The sequence below is a fragment of the Palaemon carinicauda genome, unplaced genomic scaffold (genome assembly GCF_036898095.1).
Source record: "Palaemon carinicauda isolate YSFRI2023 unplaced genomic scaffold, ASM3689809v2 scaffold164, whole genome shotgun sequence".
In the NCBI taxonomy this organism is placed as follows: Eukaryota; Metazoa; Arthropoda; class Malacostraca; order Decapoda; family Palaemonidae; genus Palaemon; species Palaemon carinicauda.
In genome coordinates this window covers 198547-215138 of record NW_027169192.1, presented here as the reverse complement: position 1 = coordinate 215138, position 16592 = coordinate 198547, and the positions used below count along the sequence as shown (strand labels likewise).

At 33.6% G+C, this 16592-nt stretch overlaps 1 protein-coding gene across 2 annotated transcripts; it reads right to left on the bottom strand.

The window, feature by feature from the left end:
* Positions 1 to 780: 780 nt before the first annotated feature.
* On the bottom strand, positions 781 to 14429 carry LOC137635723 (protein C-mannosyl-transferase DPY19L1-like). 2 transcript variants are annotated; one of them, XM_068368176.1, is made up of 5 exons: positions 14246 to 14429; positions 12196 to 12308; positions 11164 to 11301; positions 7650 to 9355; positions 781 to 4223 (listed from the first exon to the last, which is right to left on the bottom strand). In XM_068368176.1, exons 1-5 carry the CDS (start codon positions 14403 to 14405, stop codon positions 4220 to 4222), a joined length of 2121 nt encoding a protein of 706 aa, XP_068224277.1. In that variant the 5' UTR covers positions 14406 to 14429; the 3' UTR covers positions 781 to 4219. The 2 variants fall into 2 exon arrangements, with proteins under 2 accessions (XP_068224277.1, XP_068224276.1); XM_068368175.1 differs by lacking the exon at positions 781 to 4223 and having other exon boundaries at positions 6645 to 9355.
* Positions 14430 to 16592: the final 2163 nt, after the last annotated feature.

Below are 16592 nucleotides of genomic sequence, written 5' to 3'. Positions count from 1 at the left end.
ATTTCACAAACTACCCCTTTCCTGTAGTCTTGTATGATAGAATACTGTGCATAACCCAAATTGGGTACAATCTGGCTAAACCCCATTCTAGAACATATGAATAATCTGCTTGATTTATAAATATATATTTTGATCTGCCTGGATCTAATATTAGCAGTAACTTGATATTGAGACATGCCTTATGCATCTATAATATTAATTCAATATTTTTTTTTAAACTATTAATTAGAAATACAAGAACCGATAGTGTTCTTCACGCATTAGTGAACAGAATTTGATAATCTTCTCAACGTCCAAATGGAGTCGACGGCTTTTAAAAGATCTGCATTCTCAGTAACGCGAGTACGGTAGTCTATTTGTAATTTGGCCTCTTAAGTATTAGACTAAATCACAAAATAGAAGAGTTTTCTATCCCTATTCTAAAAAATGTCAAGTCTTGATCCATCTTTCCATCTATATCCCAAAACCCAATGATGGAAAGTCTCAACATATTTTTTTGCTCGAATAGAGACAAAATTCAATAAGAATTCTATGGATAAACATATTGATAACAATTAGCACCTATTTTCAGAAAATTTATGAGTAGAGAATGGCTAACAGGAGAAAAAGATTATCTTGTGCATGTTAGCTGGAAGAATGAATACCTAACCCTTTTACCCCCAAGGTAAGGTTAAATTTTGAGCACATTTTGCTATATATATTTTTTTTTTAATTGCTCTAACAGCCTTAATTTTTGTCATAGAGAGGTCAGGTTGGTCTCATTCTTTTGGAAAATGCCTGAAGTTTCTCTTAAAGTTATCAAAAACATGTAAATAACAGTGTTTTGCAAGAACGTACCGGTACGTCCTTTGGGGGCGAAAGGGCTGATATGGAAGAACATTCCAAGAGATGATACAGACCAATTCTGATTAGTCTCTTAGCTTTTCACGTTACTTTAATTTTGCAGATTGCTCATGAAGGGGTTTATAACATTCATCAAAAGTACAATATTCTATACTTGCGTAAACATAAATATAACTTCGTAAATTTTCATTCCCCGAGATTAAAATATTTTCTACGATTATTTTGAACTTCAAAGCTGGGATATTAATATTAAACAATACAGTCTGCCCTGCTTTGGAATGCCAAGTTGGCGTCACTATCAAAATCTTCATAGCAACATTAAATCATGACCAAAGGTTGAAAATCCTTAAAATAAATTCAAATGAAGCAATCTGAAGTCTATGAAAATCTTTGGAGTCACTAGAAAGCAAGGTTAACTAATCCTCTCTCATTGAAGAAATTTTCAATATATTGAATACACATACTTGACTACATAGCACCAAAATTAAAAAATTACCCCCACCCCCCAAAAAAAATAAAAATTTGACATTCATGTGTGTATGTTGCTTAAAACCTATCTTTTGTTTCAACTGTAGTGCTCTCGGGTTTATTAGATTTTGTCCGAGCAAAGCTACTCTGACTAGGTGATGATTGCAACATGTATAAATAGCACATTGTTGTATTTCAAGTAAATACTAGACTGGATTAAATGATTAGAAAAACCAAATTTCTTTCAGATATACATACAGTACATAAACAGTGAAAAGAGGTTATGAACTAATATATTTATTTTCAAGTTAAAAGAACGTTCGTCTCAGTTATTTGTACTTTGCAACTTCATCTGTAACTTTGTAAATTATATCTTTAAAAAAAATGTACGGAAATTATCCTGTTTGCAAAGAAGATTGTACTAAAAAAAATATGAAATTAATTATTAGTCCTCCATTTGTGAAATATTATCGGAGGTAAAAATACAATCGCTGAATATTATGAAAGCACTCGATTATTAATTCTTTTTGTGCCTCTGTATTCTATATAAAATAAAAAAAAAGCTTAAACATGAAAGTACACTCCTTAAATTTTTGTAAAAACCATTGGAAACTTTTAGCAGCGGCTCAGTGGTGTACCAAGTCGGTTTTCGTTAAATATTATCTCTAAGAATCCTGGTTAGTTTATGATTGCTGTGCTCTAAGCCCCGCGTATTTGCCATGGAACCGTGTTCTAATTAGTTCAGTTAATAAGATCCTGTGTTAATTAGACTGAGGAATTTCTCTTATCTAAATTCATAAACCGTAAGATATTTTAAATTCTTTTGGTGGATTTCAAGTGTAAGGGAAGATTATCATAAATTCATGATCTGGCGAAGGTTTAAAATTTGCCTTGGAACTCTTCGCAATATCAGTAATCAGTCGCTTATTAACCGCCTCACTGCATGGGACTGATCTGTCACTGAAAATGCAACAATGATATCTTTTGTAACAACTTCTAGGCAGTTTCAGTTAAGCAATTCATTGTTGATAATGCATTTCCATCAATCCGAGGGTTGTTTGCATTATCCTCCAATAATACCAATTTGCCAAATGGATTTTTTTTTCAAGTAACCATCAAAATGCCTTATTGCATCGAAGTCACGCTCAATGCCAAAAATACTTTTCATTGAAACTGACGGTGACATCAGTGATTCTGGATTGAGACGATATTGGCATTTTTTTTTTTTAATGAGATTTTGCCGAATTAAATCTTTTATTTTATGGTTACAGAGATTAAAAAAAATCTAAAGTGGTTTCATGAAAAGGCTGAACTAAAGACAAATTCACAGTACGGAAAATAAGCAATGGTTTCAAACGCAGCGCAGTTATAAGAGACATGTTAAGCTTTATTGCTTAGATGACCTTAATAAGAATTGATCAAATTTCCTAATTTTTTCAAGCATTTATGAAGCTGTAAAGTTTCGCAAAATTGTTTCAGCCGATTTGCAAGTTAATCTAGAGAGAAATCATAATTTAGACGAAATCTTTGCTACCGTACGTAAGTATGTATATAAAAAAAGGAAACATTTAAGGTTTAGGATCAAATTTTTAGATTTGACGGGACTGCTGTATTTTTACAGTCAAATATACACAGAATATGGAAACTAAATATGACTAGGAAATCTGATTGCAATATAATAATATATTGTAATATAAGATATTTCTGGGCTCAACCTGTGTCGCTCCGCGAAATGCTCCTTAGAGCACCATTTCAAAGGTATAAATACTGCTAAATATACCAGAGAAAAAAGTTGCATGGAATGCCACGAATATATCCAGCTCGCTCACCCCTAAATGGTGTCGGTATTAAAACTGGGGCGAGTGATACCACTACCAGAGGTTCTTCTCTGGTATATTCAGCAGTATTTATACCTTTGAAATGGTGCTTTAAGGAGCATTTCACTGGGCGACACAGGTTCCTCGCCCAGAAATAGATTTTTCCTTCGTCAAAATCCCTTTTTTCCATATGTACTACTAGATAACTAATACCAAACGCCAAAAATTTAAGAAATTTAAATAAAATAAGACTGAAGCTACAGGAAGTATACGATGTATTTTAATTATTAATAGTAAAGGTTTTCCGATTGAACTATAGCATGAAATGGGTCAAGTGATGCATTAGAAACTACTGTTTTTCTAACTTTGAAGCCTATCTAGATATGAGAAATATTTATGCTCTCAAATGGACATATAATACATACATGGAAAGTCAGTACATCATTTATAATAGGGGAGGTCTTAGTGAAAATTCCTGTCAGCCCGAGGAGAAAATAATGACTATGAAAATGCTTTTTTTCTAGATATGCAGGCCTGTTTTCCTGCCATGCAACGTAGCCTTTTCTTTTTACCTTTTAATATTTTCAAGATCAGCGAGTTTCGCTATTTGGTTTGGAGAATACTTTGGTTTCCAAATTACAAATGAAGTTACGTTGGACTGATGTTCAGTAACTAATATTTAACTTGAGACTTAATAATATTCATTATCTCTTTACTTATCACCATTGTTAATTGAGATGTGACTTATCACCATTGTTAATTGAGATGTGATAAATTATATTCAAAAGAAATTTATGGTAGTAAACAAGTTTTAATTTATACAAGCAGTTAATTATCTGACATTCAGACATGTTGCAACCACCAAATCATCACTAACCTGGGAAGTGAATCTTCACACATAAAAAAAAAAACTAAATACCGAGAAGTGTAAGTTGTTGGGCAGGCAACGAACTTCAAAGAGCAACGTACATACCCAGACACCCAGCTTTTCCTATTCTCTTTCCTTAAATATTTTATGGAGGGGTTCTGCACAGGTAGTAGCCACTGAAAGCAGTAAGCTATAAGCCAGGAATGTCAACCAGAACCAGACTTCACCTGATGGAAGTAAGAATACGGTATAGCACACGTACTGTAATCCGAAAAAGTCTACAGATAAGAGCATTACACATTTTGTAACAAGAAACCAATTAGCATGTGGGAATACAATAACATAAAAAGTGACTGTAATCTGTTGGATTTCAAGTGATTGGTATAAAGCCCTGTCCTCACGATCGAGTATGCCCGACGGGCAAACAATGATACCAGGCCACAATAGTTAATGAAAATGAGGGTTAGTGACGTTAGAGGCGGGAAAACTAAAGGCAGGGATCTGGCAACACTGTATGATGCCAGATCCCTGTCAGTGGTTTTCCCGCTTCTGACGTCATTAAGCCTCATTCTTACTAACTATTGTGGTCTGGTATCACTGTATGCCCGTCGGGCATGCTCGATCGTATGGACAGGGCTTAAGACATCTAGTTAGAACCCTATAAATAAAGTACGCTTACAATATTATGGGCCATACATTAAAGCTTTCAATCCATGCTCCAAGGTAATCCTTCATTACAGTTTAAAAATACCATATAACTTGATCTATATGCCTAATTAAGATTACTTAACCCTTTTACCCCCAGGCTATTTGGAGCTTTCCAACCCTTAACCCCCAGGCATTATTTGTTTTTCAAGCACATTTTGCAATATATATTTTTTAAATTACTCTAACAGCCTTAATATTCATCATAGAGAGGTCAGATTGGCCTCAGTCTTTGGGAAAATGCCTTTAGTTTCCTCATAAAATTATCAAAAATATGCAAAAAAAATTGTAAACAGCAGATTTTTGCAAGGACGTACCAGTACGTCCATGTGGGTCAAGGTATAGGTTTTGTGAAACATACAATTACATCCATTGGGGGTAAAAGGGTTAAGGATAGACCCAAAATTATAACACTTGAGCAGATGTAAATAGAGATTTATAAACCTCAAAGCATGATTGAAATGAGAAATCAGGGAGAATTCTTTCCTAAAGAGAAAATTGATTAAATTTTCAGAAGGATAATTAATCCGGATATACCCTCAGTCATGACTTTAAATGAATTACCGTACGTTTACGTAACTTGAGATGATCTGAAACCAGTGCAGTTTTCATTCATTAAATATCGATACGAGCAAGAAACCCCATTGACTCTATCTTAATACTGTACTGACTAATGTTAAGGAACTATATTTATTGTTTCATGACCCTTTGAGGGACCAATTTCAATTAAAAAAAAAAAATTCCTAGACTCAATGACCATTGATCTAGTAATGAATACATTTTCAAAGTGCTAAAACTGAAATTTCTAACTGTCTACTTATCTCTTAACAACCTGCTCCATTAATATAAATCAATGTTTTTAAGTTGACCAGGCTGACATGAGTCTTTTTATAGTTTATATATGACATATCTGTTTTGACGTTGTTAGTAGTTTATATATGACATATATGTTTTGACGTTGTTGCTGTTTTTAGAATGATCTATTGCTAATCTGTTCTCATCATTTATTTATTTCCTTATTTCCTTTCCTCACTGGGCTATTTTTCCCTGTTGGACCCCTTGGGCTTGTAGCATCTTGCTTTTCCAACTAGGGTTATAGCTTGGCTGGTAATAATAATAATATGAATACTCAAAGATGCGGTTTCCTGTAAATACTGTTCAATATACGTTTGCTAACACTACTTTAACATAGACACCCATTTTAAAAATTGATTGACAACTAACTTTCCGCAAAGAAAAGCGGCGTTATAAAAAATATTGCTATTTTGTAAAATATCTTCATCGGAATTGCAGCTATTTCTAAAAATTATGTTCTAACAGAAAGAATATTTCAACTTTAATAAAAGTCTCAATAAATCTAGTTTTAATGCCTCTATATAGTGAACATGTGTGATATGAGAGACCTAACACACTATGGGATTTAAGAGGAGCACCCTTGACAAATACATAAGCTTTACATTTAATGTTTATCAATTTAATTAATGCAGAGAATACTGGCGCATTCATGGTAAAAAATGAATATGAAAATTCATTAATGTAAAGTATAAACATCTCTTCAACACGAACTCCATCACAGTTTAATGCATAATGAATGAATTGGCTCAAAGTTCTGCAAATTAATCATTTCTAATTATGCTTGATTATTTTTCATTCCTTGGTCTCGGATTTATAGTTTTTTTTTATCATTTTTCTTATATTTCTAATGGTTGAATCCCTTATCAGGCCGGGAGGAACGAAAAAAAGAAAAATACCCCTTTTGTTTTTGTTTTTTATGTTGGTTACTCCCCAAAATTGAGGGAAGTTTTCTAATGCAAAATCCCTTAGGATTATTACTTTAGACAATTTTATTGTACTGTATAAAGAAAACCAAAAAGTAATTTTGCAATAAAAGAATGCAACCAATCCTGACCCTTTATCAATAATTTTTTGTAGATGTCAAAGTCTATGTTGGCTACCCCCAAAAATTGAGGGAAGTGTCATTATAGATAGAGCTATTTAATGCAAAATCCCTTTGGATTAAGACAATTTTAATCTATAAAGAAAACCAAAAAGTAATTTTGCAATAAAAAAAAAATGCAACCAATTCTGACCCTTTATCAATAATTTTTTGTAGATGTCAAATTCAATTTTCTGTGAAGGCCCCAACAAATATAAAAATAATTTTGAATTGGCGATCTAACTGCATGTTTTAACGTTTTTCTCGCCTCCGTGCAACTGCATTTCTCTCTCCCCAAAAACCAGAATACCAAACTACTTCTAAACTATAATTCACTATACACAATTTGTATCATATTAATGCTGTTAAAACAAACATATTTCTTGAAAAATACCGAGAAAGAAATTAATTTATACAACAAATTATCAGGGTCTAAACAACATACACACTGTACTATAGGTCATTCTATTCTAAGTCATCCTTACCAAAACAGTTTCCATGCCTATATTTCAGATGAATAACTATCGTTCAATATAAATATATATCAAATGTTCACTTGATATCCAACTGATAATGTTCTTTTATCCAATCACTTAAGCAAAACGTTTTCAATAATTATCTTAAGGTGTAAAATATTTAACAATGTAGTTAAATATAATGAAAATATATAATATAGAGATCATCACTACAAAAAAAAGTTATAAATATCTTGTCAAATTGAACATAATCCTTATGAAATTAGTCCCATATTTAACAGTTGAGGTATTGGTAAATACATTCTGTACAGAAACACTCAAACACACACTTAACGTCTCGATCCTCGTCTCTTTGATTTTACGTTCACACTATCGTACGTTAACGATTAAAAAATCCGTAGTTTGACACTTAGATAAACTTTGTACAGAAGTTCTACTGACTACAGAGGAGCATCACAGCTAAAGCATTATAAAATAAAAGCTCAGTTTCTATTTTTTACGCGCTATGATAACGTGGCGCTGGAATTTCTACGTACCGTGAAGGAACTTGAAGAACCACAAACATATCGTTAGAAAATACTCCGTGAAATGGTGCTGGGCTTCTGTGGAATAGCTTAGGACACAAATAAGGTTTATGTTTATTCTGTGGTTCTTCTATGTCCCACAAATCCACCATCCCACAACCGGGCCGACTCCTTCGTATACACCACGGCTCTTCTAGCACGACGTAGTTCACTTTCATAGAAAGTAAAGTTTCGTAAACAGTCTCTGCCGATCTACGACTAAACACGCTATACACTTTTTTAGTCCGTTCTCTTAGTCCCGCATGCTCGTAATGCGGATGGTTCACGATTGGTCTTTGCGTTGACAACAGTATGTTTGCCATGGTAGACATAGGACCAGCAAACACGGCATCTTCGTGGGTTTCCGATTGGATCCATTCAATCAATTCCTCCAATTCAGGATTGCTATATTCACCAACAATTGATCTTTGCTCCGATATGTTTCTAAAGCCTCGGACACACATTCCACTCACTAGCACTGCCAAGATTGCCAAATGAATTTCTTTTCTTTCGATGACTCTCCAGTATTTTTTACAAGCCAACAATGAAACCACAACACACATCTGAGGTGTAAGGAAAAGCTTTAATCTCATGACAAGACTGGCCATTATTGCATACACAATAAGCATGGCACCATTGAATATTACTCCAGGATCTACTCCTGACCATAACGGTGGCCTTACCTCATTATTTTTATCCATTCGCACAATGATGTTATTCTTTACAATAGAGAGAATGTTGATGAAAACGGCTCCGCCCACCATTGTCACGCACGGGAAAAGGAGAGTCTCGTTTAACTTGTACAAGGACTCCTGCGGAAGGAAGTCAAACTCCGGGGAACAAGTATATAACAAAGTATGGAAATCTGAATAATTTGTGAACTTTGATTTCAAAATATTTACAATGTGAGCGTCATCCTCCACACCAAAAATCCTTGATAATTCAATCTTGCATGCCGTACATGAAACAAAGAGGAAGCCCAGTTGAACACCCATATTCATAGGGAACGGAAGATGATGAATAATTGGCTCCATGAAAAGATATAGAAGCAGTACTCCGACAAGACATCCAGCGAGTGGCGAAGACACTAATAAAGTATTGCCAAACTGGAGAACCATATTATTCAGGAAGCCATAAGAAGTACCTAGTAAAACCAGCAACATTGGCAGAGGTGGAATGACACTAATTGTATACATTATATAAACCACTATGACAACTGCAACTATAGTAAACTGCGCAAACTGCCAACACAAAAGGTACACTAAGGACAAGGTGCCAACAAGCAATGGCCGTGTCCATACAGGACGAGGAGTCCTTAATACTCGAGTTACAGCGATATTCAGAGCAATACTCCATGGAAAAGCAAAGCTCTCTCTTAGAGGAGGTGTCCACTGGACTCTTGTAGCCTCCCCATGATTAAAAAAGAAGCATAATACGGTCAGGAATCCACCTATGAGATTTCCACTGAGGTCTGTACCTTGAATAAATAAAAGAGCTGCAGTCAAACCTGCACTTATCCAAACGCCTGCTAAATACCAGTAAGCTGGATCACCTAGTCCTTCACAGCTCACCACAGGAGCCAAGCCACCACCTCGGCTTACCTGCCAGCACACTCTCATCTCTAAGCCAAGCCATGAGGTCATGGAACTAAAAACACGGTATGTTCCACCAAGTACCACCTGAAAAGTTAGAAAAGGCACCACATGTAAAGCACTTTAGGTACTCTTAATATTGCATATGCTAAAAACAATATATCAACTTGTAGCATTTAGATGTAAGTTAAATAACTACTTCATGATGAAAAGCAAATATATAAGAGGTGTATTATTACAGCAGTCCTAGAAATTGTACAGTGATCGCTATATGTTATCATCTGACTCTGCAAAGGGGAAGAAATCTACCCGTTAATATGGCTACTAGTTGTATGTGACGTTACCAGTTATTACCTTCTTATAACTATGCATAATTTACACTGCAAATGTTGGAACTAAAGGGATTTCATTTGTTTTGACCAAGGATTTCTATATTCAGTGATAGACTTAGTCTAATAAATTTAATCTTAAAACATTTTTAATGTAAAATTACGGCCTCATTTTCAATGGTAATTTATCAGTTAGTTGTGGACTTTGTTACATCAAAACCTTAGGAATATCTTCAATATAAAGTATTTCATTCCCTGGAATATACTCAATGTCATTATTTGTTACCTTAGCATTAATGAAATTATTTTCATCCAGTAACCCCAAAACTAGACAGATTTTTTATACAATCTTCTCAATGTATTGGCTACATTATTGAAAATACAGTACAGCTACCTTGATAGAAAGTGCATTTTGCAGCTAAACCTTTTAAACTGAATGATAGTGAAGTTGATAGTTCTCTAGCTGCATACTGGGACTTGACATATAATTGAACTGTGAAAATTTGAGAAAATTTAGGACAAAAAAAAAATTTATTGAAAAATCCCACAAAATGTCATAAGCTCTTAAACTTTTCATCTTGAAACCAATTTAATTGTTTCAATACTTACCTGGGATTCATATACATACTCTTCAATCAAATCATTTCGGACACCCGTTCTCACCCTCACTACTTCATTCCTAACCCTGTCTAGTCGAGATACACCAGCCATAATCCTCAGACACTTCATCTCGAACGTATCCAATTTCTGTCTCTCCGTCACTGTCATTCCAGACAACTCTGGTCCATAAATCCCAGTTGGTACAATCACTTTCCCATACAAAACTCTCTTTACATTCATTCTCTTTACTTGCCCCAAAACACTTTACATCCTTCATTCACTCTATGATTGTCATAGTTACTGTACTATAAAATGTAGTTTAATAAACCTTCCTCACTATGGAATAATCTATGACTGATTTATACAAGTACTGTGAACAAAATTCTTTGAAATGGATGAGATGGAATATCCATACACACAATGGATATCTATAAAATGTAGTTTTTACCATCTCATTTAAAGTATACTGACATATTTTATTCCAAAAGCTTCAGTACCAGAACTAGAGGGGCACTCAGTAGAGCGCAGACCTAAGCCATGGGAGCTTATTTTTCAACCTTGACCTTTGACCGTAACGCATTAATTGGTGAGGATTTTCATACACTCAAATATGAACCAAGTTTGAAGTCTGACAACGATGTCCGAACTTATGGCTGATGACGTGAATTGGAAATATTGCTTGATCCTGACCTTGACCTTCCAAAATTTAATCATTTCCAGCTTTTTACATGACAGTTAATCCCTGCAAGTTTCATTACTCTACAATTAAAATTGTGGCCAGGAAGCTGTTCACATACACGCAAACACACAAACAGGGGGCAAAACATAACCTCCTTCCATCTCCGTGGGCGGAGGAAAGGATTATTGTTACTAATTCATAATGTCATACCGTATATGCAATTAATAAGTTAATAAAATGAATAACTTTTTAGCAAATATTAGAAAAGTGCAATTATCACGACTTACCTCTGGGTACAAATTAAATCTTTGTAATGTATTGATGATATCAGGATACTCTGTCAAATTATCATGCATCAGACGATTTAACCCCATCAGAAAAGAATCGGAATTAACCAACGTCTTGTAATAAGAGTAATACAACCCCTGTGTAGAGTAGAAGAAAAAAATATTAACCAAATAAGCATAATTCTTTTATGTCATACTTCTAAAGTATAGATCAACTACATCGTTATACTGTCACATTTACAAGTATTAGTTATTCATGAAATTAAACAGGACAAATAGTAAGAACTGCTTCAAAGTTGTAAAATTTAATTATTTCATATTGTTTACTGCATTAAGTTTCTTAAAGTTTAAATCTCTGTTTAGGATTATATTTTATTTTAGGACAGACGGGATTTGAACTCATATACTTTAATTATTATTATTATTATTATTATTACTTGCTAAACTATAACCCTAGTTGGAAAAGCAAGATGCTATAAGCCCAGGGGCCCTAACAGGGAAAATATCCCAGTGAGGAAAGGAAACAAGGAAAAATAAAATACTTTAAGAACAGTAACATTTAAATATTTCCTATATAAACTATGAAAACTTTAACAAATTGGAAAAGCAAGATGCTATAAGCCCAGGGGCCCTAACAAGGAAAATAGCCCAGTGAGGAAAGGAAACGAGGAAAAGTAAAATACTTTAAGAACAGTAACATTTAAATATTTCCTATATAAACTATGAAAACTTTAACAAAACAAGAGGAAGAGTAATGAGATAGTGTGCCCGATTGTACCCTCAAGCAATTTTTTTTCTATATAATATTACAGTACGCTTCCTGATATGCTCATGAGGTAAACGCACTGTGGTAACTCAACATATAATCCTATGGACTAAGGCAAGCTAGTTCGAAATTCATCTCGCAAAAACTGTAGTACACAACTTGGAATAAAATCAAGACTAAAAACATGAGGTCCCAGAAATACTTTACAGACAATTTATGAATGTTCTATACAGTACACTTAGAACTTCTTCTAAAACAAAACTTACCATTTCAGTTCGGAAGGTCATCTCGCGTTCCAGGTTGGAGAGATGAGAAAAATGCCTGTCGTTCTCAAACATAGTAGAGACATGGATACTGTGAACCACACCAATACACACAGCTGAAAAACCAAGATTATATGTTTTACAAGTAAGTCTATGCATGTATTATCAGTTAAAGTTTCATTAAATCTATGCAAATACTTAACAAAATGTATCGGAATCACAGTACTGTAACACCCAATTCAAATAATAATAGTTTTAACCCTTTTACCCCCAGGCTATTTGGAAATTTCCAACCCTTAACCCCCAGGGGGTTATTTTTTTACCAGCACATTTTGCAGTATATTTTTTTAAAATTGCTCTAACAGCCTTAATTTTTGTCATAGAGAGGTCAGGTTGGTCTCATTATTTTGGAAAATGCCTGAATTTTCTCAAAAATTATCAAAAATATGAAAAAAAAAATTTATAGCATTTTTTTGCAAGGACGTACCGGTACGTCCATGGGGGTAAAGGGATGGCTTTTGTGAAACGTACCAGTACGTCCTTTGGGGGTAAAAGGGTTAATAATCATCTTATTAATTTTTTACTGTTGGAGCCCCTGGACTGGGGGTCTAGCCCTCACTAGATCTGTGACCTTGAAAGGGGGTAGGTCTAGGAACTACTAGGTTAGGTTAGGTCGGGTTCGTTATGGTTTGGCCTTTTGAACGAATCTCAAAATTTATAGTATTTTCATACAGGAAAAACTTTCCTTGAGAGACAAACTAAAACGGCTCCTCCAAAGTTTATCCAGTTATACTGTTTTGTATTTTCCTCCGGTTATAATACATACAAGAAGGTAATGTATAGAGAAGAAAAGGCTTGTTTTACATTTATATATCGATTCCCCAGTATGTTTTCCCCACCCAAAACCCTGAGTTCCCACTGTGGGTCCCCCATTATCGGAGGATATAGATGTATATATATTTCAGAAACTATTCATTTGCGACGGGAACGAGTGTTATTTTCGAAGAGCGTAATTTTTTCTATAAGAAAAAGTAGTTGATTGCCTAGGTTACATTGCCCTGTAATACACTACAATGAAACCGTTTTTCCTACAGTTAATAGTATGTTTGTAATGAATTTTACCTCTACCTCAGTCGTAAATAATCAAGGTTTTTTCTTATTTTCCCAACCCAAAGGCCACGGTTCTTACCTGTGTCCGTTGGGAAAGGGGGATAATGGGAAAACAAAATATTGTACTTGTAGTGGAAATAAAGATCAAATTCGTTGAAAGCACAATGTTAGCTATAGAAAAATATAATTTCACAATCAGAAATGCACGAAACACAATTGCAATTGGGAATAATCTATGGTTCACGAACTTGGCTAGAATTAAAGTAGCATACATTTACATGTAAAAAAAAATGATGCCTTCGAAATATAGCGGATGAAGACCATTGTACAGGCCTATAGTAAGGCTTACGGTAAATTTTTATATTATAACCATTTTATACAGCTTTAAAAATTGGAATACAGTGTATTGTTTATTTGGGTAAATTTTTAGGTTTTATTATTTTTACGGCTTTAATAACAGGAATCTTGTACATTTGGTAAATTTCTATACTTAAACAATATTTTTTATGGTTTTAAAAAATCAGGAATATTGTGTATTTGGTAAATTTTTAAAAATAATATTTTTAATGGTTTAAAAAAAATTGGGAATATTGTACATTTGGTAAATTTCTACATTTAAACTATTTTTTTTGGTTTTAAAAAATCGGGAATATTGTGTATCTGGTAACTATAAATTAAAATGTTTTTAATTAAAAATGTTCTTTTTTACTATGGTAGAATTGTCTAAATACCGGCAGATAAAATTTTTTCTACAAACATACTCATGCAGCTATTAAATAGAACACTTACATTTATAATTTACTTTATTAATAATTATAAACAAATAATCATAAAACACAGTAATAATTATAAACAAATTATAAAACAAGATAAGAAAAACATTTACGAACTCAAGATTGACAATTCGAAATGACATTAGGACATTGTTTACGTCCTCACTTACCACAAACTACAACCACTACGAAGGACGGTGCTTTATCCTCCGGCGGAGTCTTATTATGAGCCTTCGCCGGTCCATTCTCCTTCGGAATATTTGGATGCTTCCTATTTTTACTAGGCCTCTCGTCTTCGCTATGCCTACGGTGATGTTTGGCCGCCATCATTGAACTTGTTGTGCCGACTGGCGAAGTCGCGATCAGCTGAAGGAATCGGATACATCCAATGGATTTTATATATATAATTTCTAAAACTAATTTAATTTGTATATTTTTTTTATTTCTAGATTTTAATTTAATAATATATTTGTCTTTAGAATAAGGAAGATTATTAATTTGTTACGATTTATATTACAATGCCCGCCGAAGTCGTGATCATGTGAAGTAATCGGATACATCTAGTAGATCAGGTATATAGCTTCTAAACCTCGTATATATTGTATTTATTTCTTTTTAGCTTTCAATTTATTATTATTATTATTATTATTATTATTATTTGCTAAGCAGCAACCCTAATTGGAAAAACAGAATGCTATAAACCCAGGGGTCCAACAGGGAAATTAGCCCAGTGAGGAAAGGAAACAAGAAAATATAAAATATCTTGAGAAGAGTAACATCAAAATAAATATCTCCTATATAAACTATGAAAATACTTGAACAAAACAAGAGGAAGAGAAATTAGATAGAATAGTGTGCCCGAGTGTACCCTCAAGCAAGAGAACTCTAACCCAAGACAGTGGAAGACCATGGTACAGAGGATATGGCACTACCTAAGAATAGAGAACAGTGGTTTGATTTTGGAGTGTCCTTCTCCTAGAAGAGCTGCTTACCATAGCTAAAGAGTCTCTTTTACCCTTACCAAGAGGAAAGTGGCTACTGAACAATTACAGTGCATAGTTTTAGCCATATATTAGCCTTGATAATAAGGAATATTAATTTCCCTAATATTTTCTTCAACTTAATCAATTTCGTATATAAAGTAAGGAAAGACATCGGTTTTTTTTTTTTAAGATAGTTCCTTGAATATCTTTGGTTTTACTTTGCATCTCAAATGTGTCCGTGAGCATAAATGTATTCATAAATCTAATCCAATACTGTATTTAATATCATACTCACAAGTGTGTTCAAATCGTGTCTATATGGGTTGAAATATTATTCGCATAAGTTAATTCAAGTTATTCACTGCTAATACATATTTAGCCTAGATCCCATTGATAACAGTTGTCTTACTAAAACTAATTTATCATACGTATAAACTTTTTTTAAGCGGATACTATTTATTTCATTATAAAACATATTGAAAACCTCAAGGTCCCATGTGCAATAGATATTGGGTCAGAGTGTGGGACGCCTGTATAATTAAGTGTGGGCCAAAATGATCTTCAATTGGTGGGCTATATGGCTCTCTGATTGACTGCTGATATAGCGTTATAAGCCTTATAGTACTCTCTCTCTCTCTCTCTCTCTCTCTCTCTCTCTCTCTCTCTCTCTCTCTCTCTCTCTCTCTCTCTCTCTCTCTCTCTCTCTCTCTCTCTCTCTATATATATATATATATATATATATATATTATATATATATATATATATATATATATATATATATATATATATATATATATATATATATATATATATATACTGTACTTATAATCTTAGAATCGATATATCTATTTATTTATATATTTTATGGTCATTTAAATATCAATCAATCAACAGACCAAGGCATATATATATATATATATATATATATATATATATATATATATATATATATATATATATATTAATTCACCAAACTTTCAACTGGGCTCCACAAGGCACCAGAAAAGTTGGAAGACCCAGCCCTACATGGCTGGGGACTATAAATCGTGAAGTGGGAGGTAATGAATGGAGAAGTGTTGATTTAAAAGCTCCTCTCCCCTTTGGAGATATACGTTCTCCTTGATACATAACTGTCCCTGTTGACGCGAGAACAGTAAAAATAAGGTAATTAAGTATTCTGTTAATATCAGTCATTCTAAATTCCGTTCTCGTATCCTCTCATTATCCCAGCCTCGTCTCCACGGTCCGTAGACTCGGAGGCAGTGTTGCTACATATGGGGATTTATCCCTAGATTTGGGGATTTTGGATGTCTAATGGGGATATTCTGTAAAATTTCTATGAAGAAGAAACAAAGATGAGTAAAAATTTATATTGTTGCAATTAGTTTACTAGAACTTATATGAACTATAGTGAGTAATTTATATATTAATAAAACCTACATGATCAGAAGAGAACATATTTGTGGAAATATGGATTTTTGGATTATTTTGGGGATTTTTTATCATGAGTTTTGAGGATTTTTAAACTAACCCA

Coding starts and splice junctions, on each gene's coding strand:
- LOC137635723 (XM_068368175.1), bottom strand. CDS start 14,405: ATGATGGCGGCCAAACATCACCGTAGGCATAGCGAAGACGAGAGGCCT. Junction 11,302..12,195: donor TGACCTTCCGAACTGAAATG/GTAAGTTTTGTT, acceptor TACTCTACACAG/GGGTTGTATTACTCTTATTA. Junction 9,356..11,163: donor GATTTAATTTGTACCCAGAG/GTAAGTCGTGAT, acceptor CTAACTTTTCAG/GTGGTACTTGGTGGAACATA.